Raw genomic sequence first — 24,413 nt, 5'->3', positions numbered from 1 at the left:
AAACTCCAGCTTTCCACTGTGTAGATGATAGTTGCACTCAGCTTGTGTCAATGTTCTAGAACCACATCCAATCACTCTCAATTTGCCATTCTGACTCTGATAAAGGACTGCTCCCAAACCCTGATCTGATGCGTCTGTGTGGAGTGTGAAAGGCAAACTAAAATCAGGATAAGCTAAAACAGGGGGATTGGTGAGGAGAGTGATCAACTGTTCTAGAGCTTCTTGATGTTCAGCTGTTCAGTTTACAAGTTCTCGTGAAGGCAGCTGCTGTCGTTTACTGTTTTTACTCTGCACTGGACTCTGCGTTTTGCCTTGCTTTGACTGGAGGAGCTCATAGATCGGTTTTGCTATCCTGGAGAAATCCTGGACATATGAGCGATTATAGCCCAGAAACCCAGTCAACTTCCTCACCTCACCCACCGTCTGTGGGGTCTTAGATGCTAGAGTTCTGACAGCTTCTAGGTCACGTGGGTCTATTTTGACTCCTTCAGTTGACATAATCCGGCCCACGTACCTCACTTCCTGTCTGAAAAATTCACATTTCTCTGGCCTTAGCTTTACACCGTGTTGTTGGAGGGCCTGGAGAACTTTCCGAATCGCATCAACATGTTCGTCGAGGTTTTTGCATAACACAGTACATCATCAAGGTAAGGGATGCAACATTCATCTCTGAGGGGCCCTAGCATCTCCGCCATGCTCTGTTGAAATGTGGCTGGGGCATTTGTGAGTCCGAATGGGATACGGACCCATTCGTAGAGACCCCAAGGAGTTATGAAGGCAGTGAACTGACGTGAGCCCTCAGCCACAAAACCCTGGTGGTATGCTTTTCCTTGATCCAGAATACTAAACCAGGTGTACCCACCGAGAGTGTCAGTCAGGTCTTGTATTCTGGGCAGGGGATGTCGATCAGGAACAGTCTTTTTGTTCAGGAGGCGGTAGTCAATACATAGCCGTAAGCTGCCGTCTTTCTTTCTGACGCAGACTACTGGAGCAGAGTATGGCGATTTGGACTTGACTATCCACCCTTTTAGTAATAGTTCCTCTATATACTCCTTCACCTCTTTAAAAAGTGGTTTTGGAATAGATGAGTAGCTTCTCTGAACAGGAACATCATCCTTTAGGTTGATCGACATTTGTAAGCTGGGAATGCATCCGATATCTGTGTTGTCGTGAGCAAAAGCTCCAGCTTCTTCACAGAGCATTTTTTTAACTTTAGCCTGTTGTTCGTCATCAAGATGACTGAGGTCAACTGGGGGTTGCCATGGCGATGAGTCTGTGTCATTAGGTGTTGAAACAGCACTACTGACTTACTGTGGGCTCTGACTTTTCAACTGGGTCCATGTTTATCACTTTTTCAACACAATGAATGCTGCCAATGGCTGTTTTCCTTGGTATTATGATTGTGTGTTTTGTGTTGTTCCACATAGGTACTTCTGCATATGGTTTCTTTGTGTTCTGTATCTCCAGTAGACCTTCACAAACATCTAGGTCTGAAAGTTGTGTGTTGCTCATCTCAGGCTCGAAAAGGAAGACAGACTCGGACAGGTTGAAATCAGGTGAGACGGCACACTTAACCCAGACAACCTGACCAGCTGGAATGATGGTGTCATACCTGCCAGTCCGTAGGCGTTCACACTGCACTGAAGGTTTGTCAGACTGAATGAAGTTCACCAAGAGGGGGTGCGCTGGTGGCGCAGTGGTTAGCGCGCGCCCCATTCATTGAGGCTGTTGTCTCAAGCGGGCAGCCCGGGTTCGCATCCCGCCCGTGGCCTCCTTCCCACACATCGTTACAATAGTAGTGACAATGCTTAGTAGTGACAGTGCTTTGCAGAGTAGGTTGATGAGGATTGGGATGAACTTCTGTGGCTGTTCTCATATCAACTCCTCCAGCACATTAAAACCCAAAAGTGGCCTCTCCAATGTGAAACTGCTTACTAGAAAAGGCACAGTGATTGACAGGTTAGGATCTTCATTTCCCATCAAGTTTACTGTAATGGCCACCCACCCATCAAAAGGAAGAATGTCACCGTTCACAGCATAAATCCTTAACTCTTCTTCATCAAGAATAATTTCACTTAGGTTTAACAGCTGTGTCTGGTAAGTATTTGTTTTTCCATTCATGATCAACAATACTTACTTGAGCACCAGTATCCAACAAAGCACTGACTGCTAGGCCATTCAGGTTGCACTGCGTGAGAGCTTTTTCTCCAATGAGACGAGCTAGTCTTTCACTCTTACTGTTAGGTAAGTCAAGAGGGGAAATCTCAGACTTTTTTAGTCTTTGGTTTGATGTCACATCATCTTTCGTTTGAATGTTACATGTTGATGCACTTTCACTGGCAGGTTTGTGACTGTTACTTGTTTCAGGTTGGGACAGCGAATGGGACCCGGTCACTGTTTGTCCCCTGGCAGAGACCGGCTCCAGTTTCCCTGACGCGTTGTCTTCTTCATACAACCAAGTGCTGTCCTTCTTCACCACAGTGAAAACAGTGAGGACGATTTAACTCAACACATCGTTCACATCCATATGGTTTATCTCTCTGATAGTTTACTCTGCTTTTTCTGTATTGACTGTTTTGCTCTGGCTTTTGTGTTTGTAGTGACTGTTTCATTACTTCAACAATACTTGCCAGCTTTTCAACTTTCTCTGCCAACTGCTGTATCATGTCTGGTTTAGGTTTTCTTCCTGTGCTTTCCTCCTTCACATTAGGACACTGTGCTGCATTTATTTCAACTTGGGTACTGTGCACATTTGTGTTCTTTTGGCGAGTGACAGGACCAAGGCGACGCTGTCTTTCACTTTCATCACTCATCACTTTTTTCATTTGTTTCAGGATAGCTTCGTCAGTGACTGTAGTATCTTCAAGCAGTGGTTTTAGCTCCCTACGAATGTCACCATGTCTGTGCCCTATGCCTTGATACACAGTGTGGAGAAAAACATCTTGAACAGTGCTGGCAGAGTACTTTACATCTGAGTCTGAGTGTTTTGAAGCAAGTAAGATCTTCTGTTTCAGTCCTATGACTCTATATAGGAACTGTTGGGGTGTCTTATTGTCGCTTTGTTTTGTGCACATTAGCTCTTGGAAAAGCACGGTGTTGTTTTGTTCACCAAGGTGGGAGTGGAGAAAGTCTTTAAGCTCCTCTACTGTTAGCTCATCTTTGTTCATTAGCATGTCCTTGAAATCACCAGGCTTGATGACTCTGAGGACAGCTCTGACAATCTCAGCATCGCTAAACTGTTCTTTGAAAGCTTCTTCGATCTGGCGGCAAATGTTGTTGTAACTGATGTCTGACCCCTGGTCCCCAATCTGACCCCCTTGAATCTTAAACTCTCTACCATGGAGGTAAGATAAGTCTCTTAAGGAAACCACATTGTCATGTGTTACATGTTTTGAGTGTTCAACAGGACCTTTAGCTGAATGTTGTGATTCTTGTCTACTTTGTGACCTGGACTGTGTCATTACAGGTGGCTGAGGTGTAGACTGATCAAATCTTCATCAGATGACAGCAAGGGAACCATGAGATGGGATCCTCTGGTCATTCCTAGCCCAAGGTATCAGGTATGAGTAGATCAGTTCTAGCCGCAGGGCAGAAGTGATCCCGGACGAGCCCCCATAAAACTGTAACAGGTACGGGATGGAACCTGCTTACAGCTTAAAGTATGTCTGTAAAAGACAAAGAAAACACACTGAGTCGACTGTAGTTGTTCACTCTTCTCTCGCTTCTGCCAGACTTTTATTAAACAAATGTTTAAATACCAAAACATACAAAATATGTTACTTCTTTAAGTGCATTTCAGACACTCCGATTAATTTACTAAATACAAAATCTCATTTTACTGTTCAAATTAACATCCATGTAAATACAAGCTCATTATGGTAAAATTACCTAAACTAGCATTTTGCCTCTTAGCAAGATTTTCAATGGGAAAAACCCATATTAACTGACAGAGCTACCAGATAAGCAAATAACATTTAACTGATGCAACAATCTTACTTTTGTACATAAACAGAATGAATGATCTATTTATTTATTTTACACAGTATCGTGAGTGTTTTTAACCAACTGAAAATCAGAAGGGAATTGAAATAAATAAAACAATAAAACTTTAAGTGGGATTAAATCTGCTTCATATTGTGAAAGTTCTGTGTTTTAAACTTCAATTACTAACCAGTAAAAGACAAGGAAAACACACTGAGTCGACTGTAGTTGTTCACTCTTCTCTCACTTCTGCCTGACTGAAGCAGAGCGCAGTACAGACAATAAACAGCCCGCTCAGCAGGGGAGGTGCTGCCCCCTTGTGGCATATACAGGAACAGCTTCAAAATAACTTCTTTAACCAAAACACAGATACGTTTGTATAATATTCATACAAAATAACCAAATACAATGACAAAATGTGACAACACATTTCGGTGTGTCACATTAACACATTTGTGTGGTTTCTGGGTCAATGTCACAACAACATATATTAGAATGTTTCCACAACACAAACAAAGTGTTGTAGTAAAAAATGTATACTGTAGGTACAATTTGGATTTCTTACATCAGGAAAAGTCTGTTTTAAGTCTGGTTGAATGGATTTGGACGTTAATGTCCTCAACATATTGGCCAAGGTCTGGACATTTTCAGGAGGGATTTTATATTAAGAGGCTTAAGATGTGACACACATGGAAAGACAAGAAAAGTCTTCAAATTAAGAAAAATGTAACTTATTTTTTAATAATGTTACTCTTAAATAAAATAATTTATTTTAGATGTGTAAGTGAGCTTTTCAAAACACATTTGAAATACTATTTCATCATTTCTAAAGGGAGAAAAGACAATTAGTTACAAATGGAAATGGTGATCATTCCATTAAGCTTCTGAGCAAGGATTAAAAAGCTAAATTCACTTGGACTGGTAGTTAACCGCTAGAAACATAGAAACAAAACTCAACTGATTTTGACGTTTAATTCTTTGCAGAAAATATATATCCAACATTTTATATATATAACTTTGCATATGCCTGTCAGTCTGAAAACAAAACAAAGCACAGAGAGTTGTTTGAACATTTTTAATTTACAACTTCAGCATCACACTTTAGTGGACAATAGATTTCAGACAGCAGTTAATAATTTAAGAAAAGCTACAGTATTAGTTTAATGTAAAACTTCATGAATCATGAAGTACTCAGGATGATTCATTCAGACACACATTCAGACTTACTATCAGAAATCATTGAACATCTGCAGTAAATGTCAGGCCCATATGGCACTAGTAGCCCAACAACTGACCAAAGTGAACAGACAGGGAGGTGAGTGTAGATATAAGTAGACTACAGTTTAGTTGATTTGCTTTGTGAAGAGTCGTGTGATTCATATTTGTTCTTCATGGTGACCTGTTTCCTGTGGGACAAAGGAGCACATAGTCATTAGTTTTATCCAACAGTCATTTGTATTATTGGATTGTTGTTGTGTTTTTGCAAGAACAAAAAAAGTGCAGATTTATTTCATTTCATTTCATTTCAGTGAACCTGTAACCTTGGTACCTCGGATCAGGAGCATGATACCAAATGAATCACACCTGTGGGTGCGACGTCACCCGCTGCACACTATATGTATGCTTCCTCCCCCTTTGTTCTCTACCAAAGGCCCCTTGGACAGGGACCCTAGGAGCCAGAGACAGGCCAGTTTACAATGAGTTTGTTCAACATCTGCAGAGGTCTTGGGCTCACACCAGGGAGGCTGCTGCACCCCGCTCTCTCCTCAGCCTCCTGAATCATGCTGCCAAGCACGGCCTGGATGGCGTGTCAAAGGTGGGTCCAACCTTTGCACTGTTGGCTTGGTTCAACCACAGGTCGCAGGGTGGCCCGTCACCAAAATATGAAGTGCTGCACAACTGATGGGCTGCTGTTGAAGGCTTTGCGGTCCGTAGCCATGGCGTCTAGAGTGGCAAACACCAATGGTGTATCTGTAGGGCCTGATAAGGGACCTGGAGTCCAAAAGCCCAGATAACCTCCAGAGATGGAAAGTGTTGTTTATAGGGTGAGCCAAGGTGCTAGCTCGCAGGCCAGGGTGCTTGGTAACTCCTTGGGACAGCTGACCATAGCTCTGCGGTGCAGCGAGCCATCAAGAGGCGTGGGAGTTTTTCCCGTCCTCATTTTGCAGAACAGAGCTCTTCCTGGGGTTCTGGGAAGGTAAGGCAGGGACCTCCCCCAAAGCAGGGGCATGGCCCCCCACGTTTTTAACTCCGTTCTCGGGAGCGCACTGACCGGAGGCCAGCCAAGTCCCGCCAGCGCCCCTGATGGTGTGCCTTTACTCTTGTCCGTGGGTTATCAGGACTGCAGTTTGGGTACCGCCTGTAGTTCAGAGTCTGCCCACCTCACTTTCGAGGGGTTCTGGAGGCCGTGGTAAGGGACAGGTCCCGTTCCACCATTCTGGCCAACGAGATTTCTGCCTTAATAGAAAAAAGGTGCAATACGACCTCTGTCTCCTTAAGAGGGGGTTCCATTCGGGGTATTTTCTCTTCCCCAAAATGACGGGGGGATTCCGCCCAATTCTGGTGTGATTAATTTGGTATAAAGCTCCTGATCCGAGGTAGATATTCACAAGGTTACAGGTTCACTTTCATTCATAAAACGGTGTTTACATATGTAAACATTCGTTTAACAGTCCTTCTTGATCTCAAATGAAAGAGGGTATGTCAACCTTAATGCAGGAAATAAGAACAGAACTGCAACAAATTAAAATGTAAAGGACTCAAACAAAAAAGAAGATTGTCATAAAACAATCTTAAAAGAATGACGTCAAAAAATAAAACAACATTCATGCGAACAAAGGCATATTAAAATTGATAAAATGTTGAATAGGACAAAAAAATACCGGAGACAAAACTACAGTTAAAACAGTGATAGAAACATTGAAAAACTGGAAAATCTCCAAACTTAAAGCCAGAGTAAAAAGAAAGGTATTTACTTTCATAAGTACTCAGAGAGCTTGCCATTTTGATATTGAGAAGCAGTGAGTTCAAAAGTTTAGGGGCATCAAAACAAAGTCATTGATAATCAGGTTCATGTTCAGTAATTTTGGCAGCATAAAATAATTTGTAGTAAACTGATACAGTTCTAATTAAAAAACTAAAAAAAAATTGTTTTACCTACTTTGAATTTTTTAAAAGTGGTGTCATTGACTGTTATTTAAAGTAGGCAATACATGCTGTCCCTTTACTTATTACATGAACAGTTACAAATTAAGTTTGCCAACAGAAATTGGACTTGGAGCTATTTTTTTCTTAACCCCTCATACAAACCCAATATTTAACAGACCTCAGTAACATGCATAGAAATGCTATCCTTTATCAGCTTGCAGCTTACCTGTTGCCCTCGGCCTCATCGGTTGAATCAGGGAGCTCTTTCCTTCGTGTCTCGGGGAGCAGGATGCTGAGAAATCCACTGATCAGTGAAAGGCTGCTGAACACTACAGTGGGAATGGACCAGTGGTAAACTGCCAACATGTTCAGCAAAGGAGCCAGCAGTCCCCCCGCTCTGCTCGCAGTTGAGCCCAAACCAGAGGCAGTTTGTCTGAAACAAAACCATACAGAGCTCAGACACGATTGTTACATCAGAAAATGAGTGTCATTCTTAGTGCAGTAAAAGTCATACAGTCTACCATAATGATAAACCATATTAAAATGAGGGCATGTCTTCATCATTTTTGTACAGAAACCTTCAAAGTTTGCAGCGTTATCTAAGAACTATAAAACAGTTACCACTTTGAATACAATCCTTTGTATGTTAGATATATTTGACTGCAACAATGAATTCATCTTTACAAATGTCAGTACAACACTGACGCAAGTATCGGCAATGATAAAGGGATCATTTGGATCAGACGGCTGCTGGGCTGGCCCACATATGATATTTGACAATGCACTCAACTAAAATAGGTCAAAAAGTAATGGAGTCTAATATTGAACTCTCTGTGAGACAGTTTCCTTTAAAGATAACAGAACAAATGTACAGCAGCCAAAAGTCAACATGCTGATCCTTTAGTGATGTCACAACCAATCAGAGTCAAGTACTTAATCACTGTGTTGTGATATGTGATTGTAATGTTTGACCTGCTAATGTGCTTCCCATAAAAAGGTATTGACTGATGTTGTCTCTGATGTTATCAGAAAAAGACTGCCATGTTGAATTGTATCATGAACAACAGTGAGAGAGAGACCTACCTAAAAGATGTCGGGAACAGCTCCTGAACGTACACGTTGCATACAGATCCAGCCCAGTTTATGAAGAAACGTCCTGAAGTTGCTAATGTGGTTATAGCAACAGCATTGTCTTGAACACAATAACACAGATTATTGTTATTTATGTACGTGCAGCCAATAGGCTACTACTCTAAAACCCTCTGGATGCAGCGTATCATTCTGCACTGAGATTCAATAAGGAGAGATTGGCAACAAGATGGTTGATTCAGAATGACAAAGCCTCAAGCTTACAGGTGCTAGCTTATTCTTGTAGCAGTTTTTGAGCTGGCTAACATGAGAGCCAGGTGGCTTTCTGACAGCTGAGTGAGTGGTGACTTCACTACTGTCATGAGAAGCTGCATATGAATATAAATAGTGACATTTTTAAATAAATACATCTTTTACAGTCAAATTAAATCAGTTTATACTATTCTGTAAACAAAAATGACGAGTTAACATTTTATGATTATAAGATATTCTTAATAAAAGTAGGCTATTATTTCATCTTTGCTCAATCAATATATTTTCCTATTTTTTCTGAACACTATCAAGTCAATTTATATCAATTAAATATTAAAAACTTTTGATTCATAGTGCATTTTTTTAATTGGCCCAAGAATGTGAACATTTAAACTAACAATGGTGCCTCAGGGGATGATGAACCTCTTCAAGTAAAGCTTGGCTGATAAACGCACACCTGAAAATACTTAAACGCATAGTATGTAAAATCCACCACCAGGGAGTTCTCAATCAAAACAATAGCAAACGTCGAGGCTGGCGGTGAATCATGGGAGTGATTCTCTCTGCTAAAATGTATTATACCTCTAAGCTGAAAATGTCAACCTGCTTGTGGAGCTACATAAAAAGTCTTGCTATTACTAACTTAAGGATCCACTAGATGAGAACCAAGAATAGCTGCACCAAGTTTGATGGCAAAACATCTAGAGATATTTCACTGTGGACCAAAGTGTCACAATGACGAGCCCAACAGTGCCATCTTGAGCAACCCAAAAACAGATTTGATAAAGTCAGATACATTTTGAGATGCTTTACCTTGAGGAACAGCTAAGATTAATGAGCACAACAATCCTCCAATCAGAAGCGTTGACATCAGAGACACTTTCCTCCCCAGTGCCTCTAACAGCCAGATACAAAGTATATGAGCGGGTAGTTCAGTCAGACCAAACATGAGTTGTGTCACAAAGATATCCAAGCCAAAATTTCCCACATTAAATGACAGGCAGTAGTAGGTTACATTCAATGCGAACCTGAGGGTTTCAGAAGGAAAAAAATAAGTATTAAGTGACTCGTCATAATTTGTATTAAGGACTCTGTAGAGTTATGGTAAATATAAAAGTAACTTACCATCCCAATATTAGTGTAAAGAAATACTTCCTAAGCACAGCTGATTGCATAAGAGTTATTATGCCTCCTTTTTTGTCATTTTCTTTTTCAACAATCTGTAATGCACAGGGGTTGGACACAGAATCATGCTAACGTTTGCTTATGTCAGCATTTCTTGAGATCCAACAGCCTTTCTAAAAGGACATACTTAGTTTTTCTTTTCACTGTATCAAGCAGGTCACAGAAGTTATCAACATGGTACATCGTTGTTGTTCAGCTATTCTGTCAAATGCTCATTTGAGTAAAGTCCAATGAAGTTGAGTGATTTTAAGCTGTGACAATCCAGCACAGTGTTACATTAAAAGTTACTAAACTGCTCAACTAGGATCTCCCTGATAGAGTCTACTGAGATATGTCTCTAGTAGAGTTATTGTGGGGGAGACTGCAACAAGAGGAAGAAACAACCCAGTCTTATTCCATAAGTCAGAAAGATGCTAGAGATAGCACTCATTACACAATCCTTAGTTGGATTTTCAACCCACCAAGTTGATATGAGACACATAAAACATTTGCTTCTACAAAAATATATATTTAAAAAAAACTTGTTTTAAGGCCTAAAGGAATTTTCTCTCTAAATAAGAATCTAAATTTGTATTTTCTAATAAACAGATTGTGCAACATTTGTGTTATAATATAATTGTAAAACAGCAAATATTTTTGAAATAGTATGATTATTGAGACCAAAATCAAGGGTTAATTAGAGAAGATTTATGTAATTTTAATGTTTCAGCAGCCCCTAATAATAACACTATCCCCATGATTTAGGTCAGTTACTGTAAAACATCAGACTTCTCCCATCCAATTAATATATTTTAAAAGTATGTCATAGCTGTTAATCTTTAAATGTAATCGCTATAGATTGACAGATGCAAATTTAATTTATGTAAATGTGGTTTGTCTAATCCAAATATTTCCAGAGTAATTCAGAGAAATGTGAAAATTATGCAATTGTTCCCAGGTTCCCCTTTTAGATTACATCATGGTTTGCAGGTGTTCATCAAATCACATATATTACTTTATTATCCATTATTTTTCACAATCAATGTACACTACTTGTTTGCTATTAATTGTGCACACAATATATGTTTTGAGTCAATAGTAACACATCTTTATTGTTTGGTGTCAGTACCTTTTCCAGCAGAGATTCTGAAACAGGGCGTTTGTTTATTGCTGCCACTTTGGTAATCAGTTGTTTGGCCTCTTCTAACCTTCCTCTTTCCAATAACCACCTGGCTGACTCTGGAATAAACCTGACAGATACAAAAACACGTATAAACAATCTTTCATTTACCTTTAAATCAATGAAGTATAATAAAAAGAGTGCACACCATATGTAAACACCAACAACTGCAAGTGGAGCTGCTGTGATAAGTTGAGCCAGTCTCCAGTCTCTGATGAAGTAGATCATACCAGCGAGGAGACACTGTCCAATGGCACCAAAGATCTGAGTCAAACATGTTCCCCATGATCTCCTGGACACCCCAATCCACTCAGTGGCTAGAAACAACAAATCAGTGCTCTGGTTATCTAATCTTTCATGCCTGGCTGAAATCACCGCCATGCAGACCCTAGAAGCAGAGAGCCAAAACATTAGATGATACTAGAGGACCAAAGTATTATTGGCACAGGAAAACTTCCTGACACAACTCTGTCAGGCCCACACAACTCCGCAGTAATCTTACAATCCACCTGTCTGTATTGAGTGAACTAGTGGAAGGGGCTATTAAGACCATAATGCACAGGGATGTTTCAAAAACAGAACTTTTAAAAAATGCAACCACATCTCACAAAAAAAATTGAGCAAACAAAGCATTCCACAAGACGTAATTAAATACATATCGCTAGATAGTAACGGAAAATAAATGTCTCCAATTAAAGTGTTATTGTGCATATACTTTACCCAATATGACGCCGTTCAGTCGATAACCTCCATAGCCGATTCCCATCATGAACTGGGATGCCAAATAAAAATAGAAGTTGGGACTTAATCCAGTTGTTACAGTAAAGATGAGCAAAAAAAAGAAAGGCATCTGAGCTGCTCGTTTACGACCAAACCTGGAAGAGATAAGACCCCTCTGGTCAGCATGTGTTACATAATCAAATGTTATCTCATGTAAAAGTGATAAAAGATGGTTCAGCTTAAAAATAATATATTCTGTACACTCTCAGGCATACTTACGATTCAGCAAAAGGTCCAAATAGGAGACAACCTACAAGAATGCCAGCCATCAGCACTGACCGTGCCACTTCCAACAAATTGGCCTGGTCACATACTAGATCAAACTGTAGGAAATAAAAAACAAATTATAAAATAATGTTTTTTTTATCTTTCTATTTTAACTATTAGCATACATGTTATTGCTTACATCAGTGACTATGGTGGCTTCATACAGCGTTTTGCTGTACACCCATCCATTCTGGCACCTTGAGGTCTCATTTAGTCCGTGCTCCCTGATGGTACTAATGCTCCAGTCCACAGGTTTGAACATCCTACACCTGCTGAAGGTCCCATCCTCCCTCCGGGGCAGAGTCAGGTTCAGCTGCTCCTCTGTGCTCAGGTCAGGATCAGCACTGAGGATCCAGTCTGTGTTACAGTGTCGCTCTGGATCTGACTGGATGAAAAATACACTGGAAAATTGAAAAGGCAGAATCATATTTGGGAAGCAAAGAGCAAATAGTGTGATCTTTTGAAATAATCCAAACTCTCCGATGTTTTGGAGAATCTCTCCAAAATCAGCCATGTTCAGGGAGCTGTCCTTCACGTCCAAGATGCTGCCTGAGAATGACCTTTACACAATGCTCACTAATGTTTAACTATGGACTGTGGATTTCAGGAAAGATGAGACCGCATGTAAGGTAATTTCTTTTTGCAGAAAAAAAGCGCATCTTGTGATTGTTTAACCAAATAGTTAATCAGTTTACCTTTTTCTGTGTAACATCACCTTGACGTCCAGAGTTAAACCTAGCTCTGTTTACTTTGACAACTTCACTTTAGACATTTTTAGTAGTTGTAGTATATATATCTAACATTTCAAATAACATGAAGACTTTTGAATGTTATGGGTGGTGCCAATATAATGTCTAGATCAGTATATAAATCTTTATTTTATCTAAGTACCACTTAGATCTCAATCTGAAGAGAGTGTATTATGATGACTTGCAGAAAGTGAGTGTACCATAACTCACTATCACTACATTCTGCTTCTCTCACAGAGTGCTGTTGATCTTTCACTAACTTTTACAGTATGCTGACTCAGCAAACATTTTACGCCAGCACTGTTACATGGAAGTTAACCTGTTACATCATACTGACAAGGATACCTGTATAACTGTGTTATGTAAAATATATTCTATATTTATACTCTTATTAAGTAAAAACTCGGATTGAATAAAATTAATAAACAACTTTGGAGGTGCGGTAGATGCCAAGCCCCTCCCTCCTCTTAAAATACTGCCGGAGATAAAACAGCACGTCTCCACAAATTTGCTCTCTTATCTTATGCTCTTGTTCTCCAACCCTCTTATCTTACTTTTACATTTTGCTTTCTTCCCGTCTCTACGGTGGCCGGTAGGGATCAAACGCTCAGCAACTGATGAAACGACATACATTTAGAAAAACGTGCAGCATGTATAGAAACGCTGCACATTCAAAAGCAAATGCAAACTACCACAACAAATGCAAAGAATGAAACGCGCTGCAAAGACACAAACGCACTGCAAATGGGCAAAACAACTGCATAAGCATCAAATGCGCTGCAAGTACAGAAACGAAACTTAAAGTCTTTATATGCGATTTTTTGATCCAGCAGATGTCGCCCTTGAGCACCAGCATGAAACCAAAACAACTTGCGCTGCATTGTTGTGTTAGCATGCTAATGCTAGCGATCTTTATTATGCTCGTATCTTCACACTGCATGTAAATTTACCTGAAATAAGCGTGATCTAGAAACACAGTTAAACAGTGAGTATAGTATGTTATTCTTCTTTTCTCTAGTCCCTCAAATAAACAACTTTTATTCACGAGGGGAGGAGTCAGCCGTCGGCCTGGCGATGTAAACAAACTGAAGATAGGACTCGGAAAACTCAGAAAACATCACAGACAGTGGGACTCAGGTGTTACACCCATTGTAGACAGTCATGACTCACAGAGTTATTTTCAGAGGATATACTTGATTTCTATTTAAGTGTGAAAACTCGCATATTAAGCCTTTAAGTCAAAACACACACAACCAGAAAACAACAGCAAACACAGAAATGCTGCAAGTTCAGCCTTAAACGGAAGTGCTCCAGGCCTGTAGGGGCGCTGTGGAACTGTTTATTTACGGGACAGAGTAAGAGAGACAGCTAGGATCAGAAAGTTATGTTTAGATAGGGAAGTTGTATCGTTGAAAGACACAGGATAACTTCCCTGTTACCGAAACGCGGAGATAAAGCGAGTCCGACCGGGATTTTGACATCGGGGACGAGAGCCGAGTGTGGGTCCGTGGCTGTTGCCCCGGGATGCCTGGAGCTAGTGCTAGCTCTGGGGCTATGAGCTCCAACTCCAACTTATCCCTCTGTACCCGCTTTACCAGCCTGACACTTCGTGCTTTCGCCATCCCCGGTGTCCGGGTTGAACTCGCTACTCATCTCTTTGCAACAGTTTAACATTCTCCCTGTCATCAAACACTGACACTTCACCCTCGGATTAGCACAATTAGCTCTTGGAGAAGTCATTAGCCTAGGGGTTGACATACTTTTTCCACCCTGCACTGTGAATGTTTATATGTTGTGTTCAATAAAAACATATAATTGTTTGTGTGGTATTAGTTTAAGCAGACTGTGTTTGTCTATTGTTGTGACTTAGATGAAGATCAGAACACATTTTATGACCAATTTAATCAGAAAACTAGGAAATTCCAAAGGGTTCACATACTTTTTCCTGAATGTATGTGAACCCCTAGGCTAATGACTTCTCTCAGCTAATTGGAGTCAGGAGTCAGCCAACCTGGATTCCAATCAATGAGACGAGATTGGAGGTGTTGGTTAAAGCTGCCCTGCCCTATAAAAAACACTAAAGTTTTGAGTTAGCTACTGTCAAGAAGCATTGCCTGATGTGAACCATGCCTCGCACAAAAGAGCTCTCAGAAGACCGACAATTAAGAATTGTTGACTTGCATAAAGCTGGAAAGGGTTACAAAAGAATCTCTAAAAGCCTTGATGTTCATCAGTCCACAGTAAGACAAATTGTCTATAAATGGAGAAAGTTCAGCACTGTTGCTACTCTCCCTAGAAGTGGCCGTCCTGTAAAGATGACTGCAAGAGCACAGCGCAGAATGCTCAATGAGGTGAAGAAGAATCCTAGAGTGTCAGCTGAAGACTTACACAAATCTCTGGCACATGCTAACATCTCTGTTGACGAATCTACGATACGTAAAACACTAAACAAGAATGGAGTTCATGGGAGGACACCATGGAGAAAGCCACTGCTGTCTAAAAAAAACATTGCTGCACACTTGATGTTTGCAGAAGAGGACCTGGATGTTCCACAGCACTACTGGCAAAACATCCTGTGGACAGATGAAACCAAAGGTGAGTTCTTTGGAAGGAACACACAACACGATGTGTGGAGGAATAAAGGCACAGCACACCAACATCAAAACCTCATCCCAACTGTGAAGTATGGTGGAGGGGGGCATCATGGTTTGGGGCTGCATCAGGTCCTGGCCAGATTGCTATCATCGACGGAAAAATGAATTCCCAAGTTTATCAAGACATGTTGCAGGAAAACTCAGAGTCCTGACCTCAACCCGATAGACATGCTGTGGCATGACCTCAAGAGAGCGATTCACACCAGACATCCCGAGAATATTGCTGAACTGAAAAAGTTTTGTAAAGAGGAACGGTCCAAAATTCCTCCTGACCGTTGTGCAGGTCTGATCTGCAACTACAGGAAACGTTTGATTGAGATTATTGCTGCCAAAGGAGGGTCAACCAGTTATTAAATCCAAGGGTTCACATACTTTTCCCACCCTGCACTGTGAATGTTTACATGTTGTGTTCAACAAAAACATGAAAACATATAATTGTTTGTGTGCTATTAGTTTAAGCAGACTGTGTTTGTCTATTGTTGTGATTTAGATGAAGATCAGAACACATTTTATGACCAAGTTATGCAGAAAACTAGGAAATTCCAAAGGGTTCACACACTTTTTCCTGCAACTGTATAGTGTAGCTATAAATGTCAGCAAACCTGTCATAAGCACGTCACAGCTGGACTCACTGATAGTTTCCCAATCATAAAACAATATTGGCTTTTTCAGGTTGTTAAGAAGCTTTTGAAGTGCATCTGCAGGTCAATACTCCCATTGTTTCGATTTTCAACCATCTTTGTGTGTGCAAACCAAAGAATGATCAAAACAGAAGAGATTGTGCTTGAAAATGATTTTAACACCCTGTTTTACACTCTCACCCAAAGACAAGTGTGAACATTTTCAGACTGCTGACCCCCTTCTGTGACATTTTTACTGCTGATGTGAATAAACAACCCTACCTGCATGAGTTTATTCCTCCCTGCTAAGACATTTACTCAATATACCTTCAGCTGGCTGCTATTGCTAAATATGATGTAATTGAACTGAATGTATTTTCACTGAGTGCAAAAACCGTAAATTCCTGCTCACCTGAGCTTATCAGGCCAAACAAGGTTCATTATCCCTTCTCAAAAGCCAGTCAGATGGTTTTAATGACAGCAATAAAGATGTAAATAGAAACCGGCTGTCAGACAGACAAAGCACATGAGAAATCACACAGGATGACTCAGCAACACTGAAGAAAAAAAAGCAGTTTGAAACCAAATATTCCACTCAGTATGACGCTCATGTTACAAACAACAACAAAAAATGTAAAGTAAAGTTCAGTATTTCCACTAGAGTTTGGTGGATTTGTTTCTGTTGTGGTCGTCCATGTTTGAGTCATTCCCTGTCTTCTTGGACGTCCCATTCCTACAATTCAAAGACATTTAGAAGACATCATTATGAATGCAAACTTCACCTAGTTGAGTTTTTGTTCATTGTGTTTGCTGTCATCAATGGGATGATTTAACTGTGAGAAGTATTGCAAAGTCTCCATAATGTAAAAATGCTGACAACTGCTTACTACAAAACCTGAGGCTGGGATTAGGATTAGTACAAAGTAGTGTGACCAAAGCATGAGGATTTAAGAGATTTCACCTTTAAGAGAAAGACACTTTGTATACAGCCTACTAGATAAAGAGTCTTAAAGAGTCTGAAATATTTCCTACAACACCCAGAATTCAATGTATGGCTGAAACTCCAGGTGTAGTCAAAGCAGTTTTTTTTTAATGAAAATGACTCCAAGGGAGATAATGGGTGAAAACACAGCAACTAGCTCTTATTGTCAATAAGATGAAAGAGCCTTATCACTCTCATACCCACTGATTAAATATGATGCTTAATAGCTGGTTAGCTAAATTTAGTCTGGAAACAATGGGGAAACAGCTAGCTTTCCAAGCTTGATCGAAAGGCAACTGGACTGGTTGAAGACTTTGTTGATCCAGTTGCCTTTGGATTTGAATTTACCATGAACCTGAATGACTGAGAACCTACACAGACAAGCAGCTAGCTTAGCACTGACAAACAGTGCAAAGAAAATCAATCTACCACTTAATATTCAGGCACATAACCCTCAAGTAAAGAGTCTCACTTGTTAATAACCCTCAATGAAAACCAATACTGAGATGTTTTCTTAGTAAATTGTGCAGCTTGCTTACCTGTTGCCCTCTACGTCCTTAGCTGAATCAGGAAGCTCTTTTCTGCTGGTCTCAGGAAGCAAGAAGACGAGCGCTCCACTGACCACAGCCAAGCTGCTGAAGACTATAACGGGTATGGACCAGTGGTATACCTCCAACATGTTGAGCAGAGGGGAGAGTAAACCCGCCGATCTAAAGGCTATGGAGCCCAGGCCAACAGCTGTTTGTCTGAAGGAGTAGAGTTCAACTTTAATTTAACTATAGTTTATAGGTGCAATATCTCCAATTATATATTTAGTGTATTGATCTTGCATGTACCTGACAGAAGTGGGAAACAACTCCTGAATGTAGACCATACATACAGACCCCGCCCAGTTTAAAAAGAACTTTCCAGTGGTTACAAGGGCTGTAATGACAACAGCACTGTCTGGAATAGACATCAAAGTACATTAGACCTATCAAAGTCAGATACATTTCTTCTCATGTAATGAATGTGGAAAACAGGACATTCACCTTGAGGGAAAGCCAAAGTTAAGAGACAAACAAAACCGCCCATCGTGATGGTTGATATGAGGGTCTTCTTCCTCCCGACATACTCCAGGATCCAGATACAGAGGAGATGAGACGGCACATCAGTGATCCCGAACAGGAACTGAACCAGGAAGATGTTCAGACCAAACTTACCCACATTCAGAACAAGGCAGAAGTAGCCCAGATTAAATGAAAACCTTCAAACCGCAAAAATACAAAAATTACACAGCAGATCAAAAATACAAAAAAAAAGAAATTCAAATGTGCTGAACTTACCAGGCAAAAGATAAAATCAATAAATATTTGATCAGGACTGCTGAGGTGAAAATGTCTTTGAGTCCTCCTTTGTGGACCTCGTGTTCTGACGTTACCTAAGGGCCAAATGTATTATTATTATTCTTATTATTATCATTATAACAACACAAGAAAATAAAGCTGCTATCAGACATTTATCAGGTGATAGTTACTACTCCTAAAATGTGGCTCAATGAACCTTTTTTTCTGAGTAAGGGACTACGATCTACAAAACATTTGATGCTCTATTAGAGTTCAAAAGGCTTACTATAGGTTTCAAACTTTTATGTTGCACACATTTACAAAAAGCCATTACACAGAAACACAGTTAAACAGATCAACTCTATTATAACCTACTGGATCCTGGTCTGTGCTTGTAACTGATCCCCCCAAAAAAACTGTATTTACACAATTCAAAGGACAAAAGACTGATTTCTGTATGATAACTAGATAGACTACAGACAATGAGTGACCAGCTGGTGCTCAACTGAAAAATATCGTTAATTAAAAAAAAAAAAAGCGTTGTTGAAAGAGTGACACTGAACGGATGTACGAGGTTTAATGTGTGAAGGAGCAGTTGAAAAAGTCTGTTTAGTTTTATGAAGTTGGCAAAAGAAATTAAGAAAATAGTTATTGTCATCAGGGGGTCTGTCTCAGTCTCAGTATCTAAGAGTTGAAAATGCTTAAGACGGCTTGAAATGTCTTATAAACTGCTCTACAGTAGTTAGCTTAATCAGCGTTAGTGTTTTCCCAAATGCATTTAAAGTTTGTCACAGAAGAGAACTGCTTTTTTATGCAGGTTAAAGCTGAAACTCACATTTTAATATTTCAACAATGAAAGCCTTAACTGCTGAGAGCAAATTGGTGGTCTATTCTTTTATTTTCATCTTAAATTAAATTGTTTTCTAGGGGATCTATTAAGCTTCGTTGAGTCTCATGTTTTGCAAAGACTTTTATTTACCTCATTCAGCAGATTCTCTGGGACTTTCTCTTTGTTGATTGCTGCAACTTTACGTATGAACTTGTTCGCCTCTTCAGTTCTTCCTCTTCCAAGCAACCACCTCGCAGACTCAGGAATCCACCTTACAAGTGCAATCACAATCGTAAGAGCTGCACATGAACTGTTAATGATTCAGAGTTTCAATCAACCTGAGCTACCAAGAATGCAGCAACTTTCTGATCCAGCTGAAATTGTGTGTTTATGTCTGAATTAGTGACTGTGTTGAGAAAGAAAATACAATGTATGTCAAACACATACCATATGTACAAGAACACTAGAGCCTGTCCTCCTGCAATCACATACTGAGCTGTTCTCCAGTCACGGATAGCATAGACCAGACCAGCCATGGCACACTGTCCGAGCCCTGCAAACATCTGACTCAAACAGGAAGCAATGGACCTTTTGCTGACCCCAATCCACTCTGTAGCTGCAAACACAATTTAAACACCAAAATTACTGCAGAGGTAGGACAAAAGAGCAGGACTCGTGAATTTATGCTCGTGAAAAATTGAAAATTAAAGGTCACATATTGTGCAAAAAAACACTTGGCTTTCCCCTGGTTTTCTAACACTCATGTGTCTCTAGTCTGTCTACAAACCCCCCAATTATGAGAAAAGTCCATTGTCTCCATCTTTTTCCTGCTCCACTATTCAGAAATATTTATGTGTTCAAACAGGCCGTTTGGAGATTTTTCCTTTGTGACATCACAAAGGGCAGTAACCCCTCCCGCAGGTGGTTGAAACTCCAAAAGCTACACTATAAAAAGCAACCTATAGAATTCTACTCAATATAATTGAGGTAACAATTTGCACTGTTTGATTGTGTAAATTTTACCTGATTTTTTTGAGTAAAGATTACCTGAATATATCGACTATATTATACTCAAATTAATTAGGTGAAGTCTACTTAACCTTTTGAAATAGATTTTACAACTAAATACCTATTAAAAATTAGTAATATTTAATCATGATTGTAGTGTATTTGTAGTAGGGGATATTTCATTTACCTAATGTTTTTTAATACTTATTAACCAAAACAACTTATTAATGATTACTTTTTAAAATTAGGTTTGTTTTACCCAAAAGCTAATGCCAGACACACGAGACAATATAGATCCTGTCAATTACTTTTTTATTTGACCAATTCTTTATCAAATTAAACATTAAGGACAAGTATCATTGAGCCCAAAATATGTAACATGTAAACAAACAAAACTTTTTTTCTCAAAGTATAAGTTGAAGTATTACCTGAACAATATGCATTACACTATGTAAACAAAAACATTAAACGTTAAACAAGCTAAACAAAAGTGCTAGACCAGCAAAAAAAAAAAGGGGGGGTTATCTAGAAAAATGTTGAGATCCACACTTTGCACCAACACAAATATGAATCAATTACATTAAATACTAAATACTAGAACATTTTTGCAACAAAAACGGGATGCAGAGGGTAAAGTCACATTGTGCACATACACATCTCTTAAATCATGTACATTAAGTTTGAGAAATCATTTGCACAAGAAGAGTCTTAAGGCATGAAGAAGCTTACAGTTCGAATACTTCAAAGTTGTACGTCAGACTCTTGGGATACTCAAGGTTGAGAGTGTAAATCAATCCCATCAACAGCATACATGACTTGGTGCGATTTCTACATCCATTCAGTACCTTGTCGCCCTCTATCACGATAGAAACATCTGCTGGATCCACCTCAGCTCTGGGGTCATGGATCACAAGCACTTTCATGGTTTGGTCTGTGTGGTCCTCGTGTTCGTCCTCCTGGAAGAAAATAAACAAAGAATAAGCACTTTTATTCAAGTTATGCATATAAGCATGGTGCTTTTCAGTTTGATTAAAAGTTTTTTGGTGAAGTCATTTATTTGAAAACAAGGACATTTAGGTAAATCGGTCATTTATTACAAGCAGGTGAACAACAAAGGCAATCCAGAGTTCTTGACCCCATATCCTTCAATCTAAGGTGCACAGTCACACTCAATCTGTTTAATAAAATTATGTCTGAAATGTAACAATTGTGTCAGAGTTAATTATTGATTAATACCATACCTGGCAGTCTTGGAACAGATCTTCCTTTTGTTCTCCAAGGTACTTGATGAGGCAACTAACAACCACATCCCTCTTTTTGTCAATACTGAGGAACTGAAATGACAAGCATTTAAGTTACTACTTGTATCTGCAAACTGGTTTTTGCCATTTTCAATAAAAACTGAAAAATTACCTCATTTGCAGTGTTCAGGAGATGCTGCATCCTTGTAGCAGCAGCTTTTCCTTTACTCGTCTCGCTTCAGCATAAATGTCACTTCCAGAGGAACAGTGGTTATAAGTCAGAACTCTTCTTTGATCTAAAAAATCAGTTGAGGGACAAAATTCTCACAATCTAAATATAATGGTAAATAAATCAAACATCAAAAGATACAGTGGGTTTTAAAAGCTGTAAGCTACAAAACATGTCCTGCAAAACAAGTTAACAAACACCTATTTTTTTCTTTAATTTAGAAGGCTCAGTGTTCAGCTCATGTATCTAAAGCATATAAATGTTAAAATTGACATACCTTAGTAATGCATTTCCAATGGGTCTTCACAGGTTTTCATAGATCCTGCTGTATAAGTAACAGAAAGAAACACGGAACATTTGATTGTGTTAAAACTTAAAGATTTAGTCAGGACATAAAATAGCCTAATGACAATTTGGCAAAACAGATAAGAAGCATGTTGACAAAAACGCACGGATATTACACGCGTGCTGCCTATTTACATCAAGCATTTAATGTGGAGACTCGTAGTTAAGCTTCAAATAATTGTGTAAAATAATTGAAACCTGAACATTTGCCCAGCAGAAGACAGCACACACAGACTCCACCTGAGTTTTGAGGTGCTGTTGTGCTATTTTGGTAGACAACGTGAATTAAACACTGCATATTTATAACTACTTCACATCTTACTTCTGCTGCGGTAGAACACATTCAGCGTAACCGTCACTCTCTCTCCATCACTAATCACACACTCGCTCGGTGCAGAGCTGTTTGTTATGAGAGGTATCAAGTAACTCTCAAAATACCTCTTTCAAACTTTATCCCGCCTTACTTTGTTTGTGTAAATGTACCGGAGCTCAACGCTAACGCTAGGTCAATATCACTTGTGTGCATCAAGTATATTTGTCCCCCAAGAACACCAGGCTATATTTTGTGACTGTGGGGGGAAAAAAGGGTCACCATAGCAACGGTGGCAACGGTAGACGGCGAGGGTCATACATACGGCGAAACATACGACATTGTGCCCGTAACCATGTGAACAAGTTAGTTAGAAAATGTAGTTTACTGTGAATTTAGCCCCCAATTAAATATCACATTATGTAGCTAATTTAGTTTAAATTAATTCACATTCTGGACACAAACGTATGTATTGCTGTGTTCCAGAAGTAGGCTACTTTGCTTGTGCTCAACTAGCGTGCTAACATTAAGGTAAGTCTCCGAGAGGGCTAAAATTTTAATTTCAATGTTTTATACCGAGGCTTCCAGATCAATATTGCCATATACCAGACTAACACATTTTCATACATCGAATGAAACAGTTTTATGATCAATATTAATCCTACCTTCCACCACGATGCCGAACTTCCTGCCGAACATGGAGTCCCGCCAACCAATATTGTCCTCTGCAAAGAAGTGATGACGCATGCGCACTCTTCAGTGCACACTCAATATCTTTGGGTAGATATTATTTAGTTTATTTGTGTAGCAATTGTTACTGTTGAAAAATAGGTAACGAAGGTCAAATGTACCCATTATAATAGAGTTCACTTGCTGACTTATATTATTTTAGTAAAATTTAGACAATTTGTAAGGATATTATTTACTATCCACAAAAATCCTTTTTTATAGTGTAGGTGTGTTCTGCCCTCTAAGTCTGCCATATCACTGTTAACAATTTGGCATGGTGCAATAAAGCACGAGCCACTCAAACCCTTCCAGAGAGGGGGCGTGGTTAAACACAGCTCATTTACATTTAAAGCTACAGACACAAAAACAGCTGTTTCTGAGCAGGGCTGAAATCGAGGGGTTTATAGCCATGATCACATACAGCATCAGAGTGGATCATTAATAAAAAAAAAAACTACGCAGAGATGTTTTGGGGAGCTTTGAGACTGACCTTTTGAAAAGGAGAATAATATGTGACCTTTAAAGGAAGTTTGGTGAGGTACCAAAATGTTGTTCATACCTAATACGACAGAGTTGATTCTGTATCCTCCAAGTGCTGCTCCAACAATGAACTGTGACACCGCATAAACATAGACGTTTGGAGATACACCAGAAACTATATTGAATATTAGCAAAAGGACAACTGGTATCTGGGTGGTTCTCCTCCGGCCGTACCTAAAGTAAAGAAAAAGGTAGAATTAAAAATCTGATAAACATGACCCAGTGTGTCTTTTAAAAGTCACTTACGATTCAGCTGTGGGTCCAAAGACGAATGAACCAGTAAGTAAACCAGTCATGAAGATTGTCTGCAGAATTTCTGCTGGATGCGATTTGCCACAGACGAGATCAAACTGCAAAAAACAATTAAACTCAGGATGGAAGAAGGGAAAACATCACATTGACACATAGTTCTACACCTACATCAGTGACTATGGTGGCTTCATACAGCGTTTTGCTGTACACCCATCCATTCTGGCAGCCTGAGGTCTCATTAAGTCCGTGCTCCCTGATGGTAGTAATGTTCCAGTCCACAGGTTTGAACATCCTACACCTGCTGAAGGTCCCATCCTCCCTCCGGGGCAGAGTCAGGTTCAGCTGCTCCTCTGTGCTCAAGTCAGGATCAGCACTGAGGATCCAGTCTGTGTTACAGTGTCGCTCCGGATCAAACTCCACAAAAAGAAAACTTGAAAACGTAAGGGGCAGTAGGAAGTTTGGGAAACATAACCCACATAAGAGAAGCTTCTGGAAGAAACCAAAGTCTCCGATGGTTTTCAGAATCTCCCCAAACTCCACCATTTTCACGAGAAGGGAAATGTCAGAAAACTCTGGTTCAGTGTCTTATTAAGTTTCACGATGAATGTTTAACCATCTGACTGTGGTCAGTCACTGAATGAGTGGCAGGGGACAAAATGAGCCAAATATAAACCATGGCTGGTAATGGTTCACTTATAGATGCAGAGGAAAAAGATGAAACTTTTATTTGAATTAAACAT

At 39.6% G+C, this 24,413-nt stretch overlaps 2 protein-coding genes across 2 annotated transcripts; both read right to left on the bottom strand.

The window, feature by feature from the left end:
* Positions 1 to 5,160: 5,160 nt before the first annotated feature.
* Positions 5,161 to 12,429, bottom strand: LOC132978761 (solute carrier family 22 member 13-like). The gene is made up of 10 exons (XM_061044063.1): positions 12,000 to 12,429; positions 11,813 to 11,916; positions 11,534 to 11,688; positions 10,962 to 11,130; positions 10,763 to 10,883; positions 9,595 to 9,689; positions 9,283 to 9,497; positions 8,212 to 8,320; positions 7,355 to 7,561; positions 5,161 to 5,387 (listed from the first exon to the last, which is right to left on the bottom strand). The coding sequence occupies exons 1-10, from the start codon at positions 12,372 to 12,374 to the stop codon at positions 5,318 to 5,320; spliced, it is 1,620 nt and encodes a 539-aa protein (XP_060900046.1). The 5' UTR covers positions 12,375 to 12,429; the 3' UTR covers positions 5,161 to 5,317.
* Positions 12,430 to 15,454: 3,025 nt separating this feature from the next.
* On the bottom strand, positions 15,455 to 24,351 carry LOC132978760 (solute carrier family 22 member 13-like). Its single transcript, XM_061044062.1, has 10 exons — positions 23,842 to 24,351; positions 23,668 to 23,771; positions 23,441 to 23,595; positions 19,467 to 19,635; positions 19,170 to 19,290; positions 18,191 to 18,285; positions 17,897 to 18,111; positions 17,702 to 17,810; positions 17,405 to 17,611; positions 15,455 to 16,616 (listed from the first exon to the last, which is right to left on the bottom strand). The coding sequence occupies exons 1-10, from the start codon at positions 24,214 to 24,216 to the stop codon at positions 16,541 to 16,543; spliced, it is 1,626 nt and encodes a 541-aa protein (XP_060900045.1). The 5' UTR covers positions 24,217 to 24,351; the 3' UTR covers positions 15,455 to 16,540.
* Positions 24,352 to 24,413: the final 62 nt, after the last annotated feature.

Source organism: Labrus mixtus, chromosome 8 (genome assembly GCF_963584025.1).
Source record: "Labrus mixtus chromosome 8, fLabMix1.1, whole genome shotgun sequence".
NCBI lineage: Eukaryota > Metazoa > Chordata > Actinopteri > Labriformes > Labridae > Labrus > Labrus mixtus.
Note: the sequence above shows the minus strand (reverse complement) of the source record. Positions and strands in the feature narration are given on the sequence as shown.

Bases quoted from the DNA above. Each gene is read 5' to 3' on its own strand.
- LOC132978761 (XM_061044063.1), bottom strand. From the start codon at position 12,374: ATGGCTGATTTTGGAGAGATTCTCCAAAACATCGGAGAGTTTGGATTA. The intron at 11,131-11,533 runs GTAAAGTATATG...TGTTGTTTCTAG, and splicing joins ACTGAACGGCGTCATATTGG to CCACTGAGTGGATTGGGGTG. The intron at 10,884-10,961 runs GTGTGCACTCTT...TGTATCTGTCAG, and splicing joins GTTGTTGGTGTTTACATATG to GTTTATTCCAGAGTCAGCCA.
- LOC132978760 (XM_061044062.1), bottom strand. From the start codon at position 24,216: ATGGTGGAGTTTGGGGAGATTCTGAAAACCATCGGAGACTTTGGTTTC. The intron at 23,772-23,841 runs GTAGGTGTAGAA...TGTTTTTTGCAG, and splicing joins AAGCCACCATAGTCACTGAT to TTTGATCTCGTCTGTGGCAA. The intron at 19,636-23,440 runs GTATGAACAACA...TTGTGTTTGCAG, and splicing joins AATCAACTCTGTCGTATTAG to CTACAGAGTGGATTGGGGTC.